The following is a 5,902-nucleotide window of genomic DNA, read 5'->3' on the forward strand; positions in this document are numbered from 1 at the left end:
AGTCAAAAAAAAAAATAATAATAACCCCCAAACACGAGTTTAACCCAAGCTGAAAAGGATGTCCACTATTTGAATGACATGCTCACAATTAGCATGCGACACCGCCACACGAAATTAAATAGAAAGAAAAGTATTGCACAACATTTGGAAGACAAAAAAAAAAAAAAAAGGAAAGGAAAGAGCAAGAAAACCAGAAATGGATATATGTCTTAATGCTAGCGTTGCAAAGGCTACAACTCAAACCTACATCTGCATCAACTACTTCAAGACATTCAGCGACGAAAAATTCCAGGCCAAATGATACAGCTGGCAGAGGACAGATCCAGGTGATGGTATGATCTGTATTATGGCCCACTCACACACACGTGGCTTATCAGTGCTGCGTCCGCTCAGTCCGTCAGTGTCAGTGAGAGAGAGAGAGAGAGAGAGAGAGAGAGAGAGAGAGAGAGAGAGAGAGAGAGAGAGAGAGAGAGAGAGAGAGAGAAGAGAAGGGGGGGATATATATATATATATATATATATATATATATATATATATATATATATATATATATATATATATATATAATATATATATATATATATATATATATATATATATATATATATATATATATATATATATATATACTTCGAATTTTGGTGACGCGTTCACACATGTCCGGCGCAGCGCCGTGTTTTGACACTCCATGTCAGTTCCGTCTCCGTTCCGTGAAGTTGAATATCGTCACCACCGATATTTTTTTTTTTAGCTTTTCACGGACGCCGGACGAGTGGTGTGAGTTTGTTCACGAGAATGCATGATGAATTACTTATTTAATTGGTTCGGAATCATCCTGTTTTGCATGATTTGTCACAGTCAAAGTATATGGAAGCAGTCTCAAACAACGTATTTAGAAAAATTTTGCCCCATCATCAATGAACATGTACAGAGCAGCAAACTCTCCTTCACCTTTCTTTTCCACCACGCCTCATGTAGCCACTTTCTTTCCCTCAGCTCATGCTCTGTTTCTTCCTCTTCATCAAGAATTATAGCGATCATTGCCAATTTCACGTCTGAAAACTTTGCCATCTTGGAAGTCACTAACATTACGCAATACGGAGTTACTACGAATGTGGGTGTATAGAAGTCACTGAAGCTTCACGGCTTTCGCTGACACGGTACTGATATGTGAGAATGAGGTTTTAAATTCACCACTGGGCTCAGCGTTATACGAGTACTATGACCAGTTTCTCCTGGCTACCCAGAATGCACTGTCCAGCATACTCTAGTCATGTCTATTCAAGTCTGTTTCTCTTTGGCTGGCGCAATGCTGGAAATGGACCTTTTCGAGTCTCTTCTTGACGGACCTCCATGTATGACTCCAAGGAGAAGGTGATCCAGGTGAGAAGGAACTGCTTTTCTTCCTCTTCTCTCCTCCTTCTCTTCCTGCTTTCCTCCCTCTGCTTCTCCTCTCCTCCATCTCCCTCTTCCGTTCGTTCTCCTTTCTCTGTTCCTCCTGACGCCGTGTTCTCATCCTTGCCTCTTCCTCTTGTCGTCTCTTCCTCACCTGTTCTCTTCGCTTCTTTCTCCTCTCCGTGGTCTTGGCGGGGCTTTCACCACAACGCCCTTCGTTGTTCCAAGTGTTGAATCAAACTGATCACGAGTGAAGCAAAGTTTATTATGATGGTTATTGTTTCATTTTGAGCGGCCCGGTCCGACCGTAACGCTATTCAAATGCTAATATTTCCGGATCTACGTGGGCGATCGTAACGAAATTAGTACCACATGATAGCACAACTCCATCAGTTTTATATTATATACCTTTAATCTCTTTTATTCGGTAAAGTCAGTGTGTAACTTGCAAAAAGTAGAAGGATGTGGAAATGGATTTTTTTTCAAAATTTCTGAACTTCCACCTCTCTCTCTCTCTCTCTCTCTCTCTCTCTCTCTCGTCTCTCTCTCTCTCTCTCTCTCTCTCTCTCTCTCTCTCTCTCTCTCTTCTCTCTCTTCTCTCTCTCTCTCTCTCTCTCTCTCTCTCTCCTCTCTCTCTCTCTATATATATATATATATATATATATATATATATATATATATATTATATATATATATATATATATATATATATATATATATAATAGGGAATTTTTGGGTGATGTAGAGAAATTTCAACACCAGTGTAGGGAAATCCTGAAATTAATCTGTGAGAGCCCTGTTAGCGGGGCGGTGCGTCAGACTCAGACCACAACAAACCCCAGCTGACGGGACGGGCAAGTGTGTGGCGTGATTCAGACAGGTGTTTGCGTGATGTTCAGGAGTAAGGCAAGCAGAATTACCTCCGTGTCCCCAGCGCCCCTCGTGGGAGGACATGGAGGAAAGACCTGAAGAACTCCAAGAAGAGTGATGTCGTCTTCAATATTGCCAAAACAACTCTTGGTAAGTACAGGTGATTTACTCTTCATGTGGCCATGAAGGCGTTGTTACGGAATTGTGCACGTCACACTGCACCACACAAAATTGGGTAAGTTCTTTATAATAGTTCTGTCCCACCATCCTTATCCCTCAAGTCCCTCAAACAGGTTTAGAGACCTGGTTGGAAAATGAAATTTTAGAGTGGGGGAAGCTAAATTAGGCCAAATCTGGACATTTAAAAAAAAAAAGAATAAGGATAGGACGCCATAATTTGAAAATGGAGAAATTTCTTGCCTAATTCAACTTAACCTAACCTGGTGTAAAGGGTGTAATATTGCAGAATTATCCTAAACCCAATAAGGTGTTATTTTGGTAAGCAGCATTCTCCATATACTAAATTCTTGATCGTTTGATTGTGATTTTTTTTTTTATTATTTTGAATATTCTGAAGTGGGTCAGCAAATCTGGAAATGGGTGCAACATCAATAATTTTAGACCTTACAGTAACAGCATCATCATTCATTACTTGTAGCCAGCAAAGGAAGTAAGGAGGAGCGACGTCCCAGCATGAGCGACTCAGAGGCGACAGAGGTGGCCAGCAAGGATGCAAGTGAAGAAGAAATGTTCCAACTTGCAGTGGAGTTTGTGGAGCGGAATGACAGCCTCATGGCCAGCACCGAGCAACTGGCCGAGGAGAGCGAGCGACTCCGGGAAGTGAGCGAGAGCTTGAGGGAGACTGTGGAGGAGGTGAAGAAGCAGGCACTGGTGGCTATTGATGGCTGCTGAGGAGGAAGATGGTGATGACAGAGAAGCAGTTTTGTTGTATCCCAGAGCTGTGTGGCCTGAATCAAGGTGAGGAGTGAGAGAGGACTCTTTCATCCCTTCATCTTATGTCCAGAAGCTTTGATGGAGTGATGCTGTTGGTTAAGAGGGAAGAGATACTAGTTAACAGGGTTAGATGGAACAACACAAGAAAACTGGATATACATGCTACTGGGCATGAAGTTTTGACATAATACAGATTCCGGAAGGGTTCTGAGTGTAGCAAAAACAGTAATGAATGGCTTACAAGGTGACATTTCATTTGTTTGGTGAGACATTGTGTTACAGTAAGTTAAGGTACCTGACACTTCATTTCTTCCAGTCAAACTTCTGTAGAAACTGAAGCTTTAAAGGAATCAAAGTCCATATGTTTCTGTAACGTATTTGGGGTGGTGGTTAAGAGAGAATGAGTAAATGAAGAAATATCAATGCCCTCTGGAGTTTTCCTTGTTTGTATGACTTCCTGGAAGGGCTTGAGGGGAAATTGTCTTGCAGAGAGAAACAGAAAACCAGTCATTTCTGTCTTGGAACTTTCTGAGGATTATGTAAAGTGTTGATGTTGTCAGGGAAAAGGGAATGTGTTCATGTCATAATAAGGTACATTCTTTTCTTCATTGTGTAAAGGAACCTGGTCAAGGGATATAAGGAAACTTAATAAAAGAAAAAAGTGTGGAGTGCAAAAAAAATCATAAAAGAGAATAGGTTAATGACCCAGTGCAGAGATGTAGCTATAAACATTGTTATTTTGTTATTAGTTACTATAACAAATAACAAAATAAATAACAATGCTTATACAGGGGTTCTCAACTTTTTGCAAGCTGGGCACCCCCAAAGCTGGTTCATTACAGGTGGGGCCCCCTCCTCCCTGTGCTACCCACTCTACCCCTTCCCTAACTATGCCATCATAGATAGAATGATAGAATCAGATAGACAGATAGATAGAATCAGATAGATAGATAGATATATATCCCTTGGCTTGGCATCTCCTTTGTACTAATAGCCAGTGAGTCCATGATTTTTTGTGATTTTTTTCCCCTCTCATCATGTGCTCGTGCCGCCCTAGGAAAGTGTCCAGACCTCCCAATTGAGAACCACTGTTTGTGGTCATGTATTATTCCTTTCCCAGATTTCACGTCACAAGTTTAGAAAAGTGCAAGTCATGGGAAAATAGGACTGTACCATTAAAATAACATTTTGTATTTATAAATATATTGTCTCTTTATATACATTCTTGCTTTTTTCATTATCATCTGTTTAAAATAAATGCAATTCATTTCTGCAAAATATCAGTGAATTTTGAAACCAGCTTGGAGTTGTGGAAAAAAAGTTATTTTACATACACTAAATGCTCTTAACATTTGTATGTGCCTTCACTTGAATCTTAGGCCTTCATGGTCCACACAGCAATACAACAGTAAGAGATAGACTATTGAGGGAGGACACTGAAAGGAGTGTTAGAGTGTTAGCATGTCCTAAGATGGCAGAATTACTATGCCAGAGTTGATGACACCAAGGATATTAGTGCAGTGCAAGGCTTCCAGCTTAGTACTCTTAGATTCATACATAACTTGATCAAAATATTGTAGTGAGACTCATAAACTGTTTGTGTTGAATTCTGTTAAAAAGAAATCATATGCCCCTAGTCAAGGGGAAGGCATGACATGGTAAAGCAAAAAAAAAAAAGTTTGTTGAATTATATTATTTTCTGCAGTAAGCCAAGACAGTCAGCATTTCACTTTTATATATTTACAGTATACCAATGAACAGATTACCCAGTGCAAGGCTTACAATACATATCTGGGTATAACCATATTATCAGAAGACATATTCCATGAAGAACCTTGTTGGGTATAATATTACAACACTTATTCAGAAACTTGCAAGGACAATTATTCCTTTGAAAAATGCATGGAAAGCAAGAGATTTATATGATAACCTAGACCCATGTTCTTTCCTCCATCTCCCTCAAGACCACAAAGACCTGCCCTCCTGACTAGACTGGGGGAGGCTCAATACCAAACTCAGCCCTCACATCATGAATTGACTGTTCCCATCGCTCTTCAAAGTAAACATTCATGAGCAGCCTTGCCGTACGACCAACTCTAATTGCCCACGGGAGGTAAACAGATACATATTTCTGTCTTTGTTTTGGCCGGAATCTTAAAGGACCAAAAACAGCACCACCATAACACATTGGAAGTCCTGTCTGTAAGGCCTCAATCCACTTCACTGCCACCTCACCCAGCATGTTGGTTGGCATTCCCAGCACAGTGTGAAAGAGGTCGTGTCCCTCCCGGTAACGCTGCATCACATACGCCAACTCTGGATCATCGACGAACTGCACTGGAAGGCGAGAGTCTGGCGTCACTTTATTGTCCTCTAGGAAACGGATATACATGCGACCCAAAGAGTCTGTGGGGAGTTTCCGTAATGCATCCAAGTCAATAGTGGAGCTGTTTATCCTCGGCTTATCCACCAAGATCCGGCTGCCCTCAGGATCATCAATCATGCGAGCGTACAGACGAGTTAGGGCTTTGCTTCCCGTTGTCTCACCCAGCACGGCCACCATGTCATGTCGTCTCGGGTCAAGCAGTGCTGCCGCCGCTGCTCCACAGGTCAGTATAGCTTTCTGGAAGGCATTTGTTCTGATATGGCTGTCATATAGTGGAGGTTCCTTAACTGCCTCCTC

General features: G+C 41.2%; 1 protein-coding gene and 1 long non-coding RNA gene across 2 annotated transcripts in view; one reads left to right on the top strand and one right to left on the bottom strand.

Annotated features, from left to right (window-relative positions):
• Positions 1-2,212: 2,212 nt before the first annotated feature.
• Positions 2,213-4,441, top strand: LOC135093634 (uncharacterized). Its single transcript, XR_010263435.1, has 2 exons — positions 2,213-2,415; positions 2,924-4,441. It is a non-coding gene; the product is annotated as an uncharacterized LOC135093634 (long non-coding RNA).
• LOC135093633 (ubiquinone biosynthesis protein COQ4 homolog, mitochondrial-like) overlaps positions 4,406-5,902 on the bottom strand; it is a 2,714-nt gene continuing 1,217 nt past the window's right edge. Inside the window, exon 2 of the mRNA XM_063993073.1 lies at positions 4,406-5,902. This exon is cut by the window's right edge and continues 185 nt beyond it. Within this exon, the coding sequence (XP_063849143.1) occupies positions 5,207-5,902 (696 nt within the window). The 3' untranslated portion in view covers positions 4,406-5,206.

Source organism: Scylla paramamosain, chromosome 43 (assembly GCF_035594125.1).
Source record: "Scylla paramamosain isolate STU-SP2022 chromosome 43, ASM3559412v1, whole genome shotgun sequence".
Classification (NCBI taxonomy): Eukaryota; Metazoa; Arthropoda; class Malacostraca; order Decapoda; family Portunidae; genus Scylla; species Scylla paramamosain.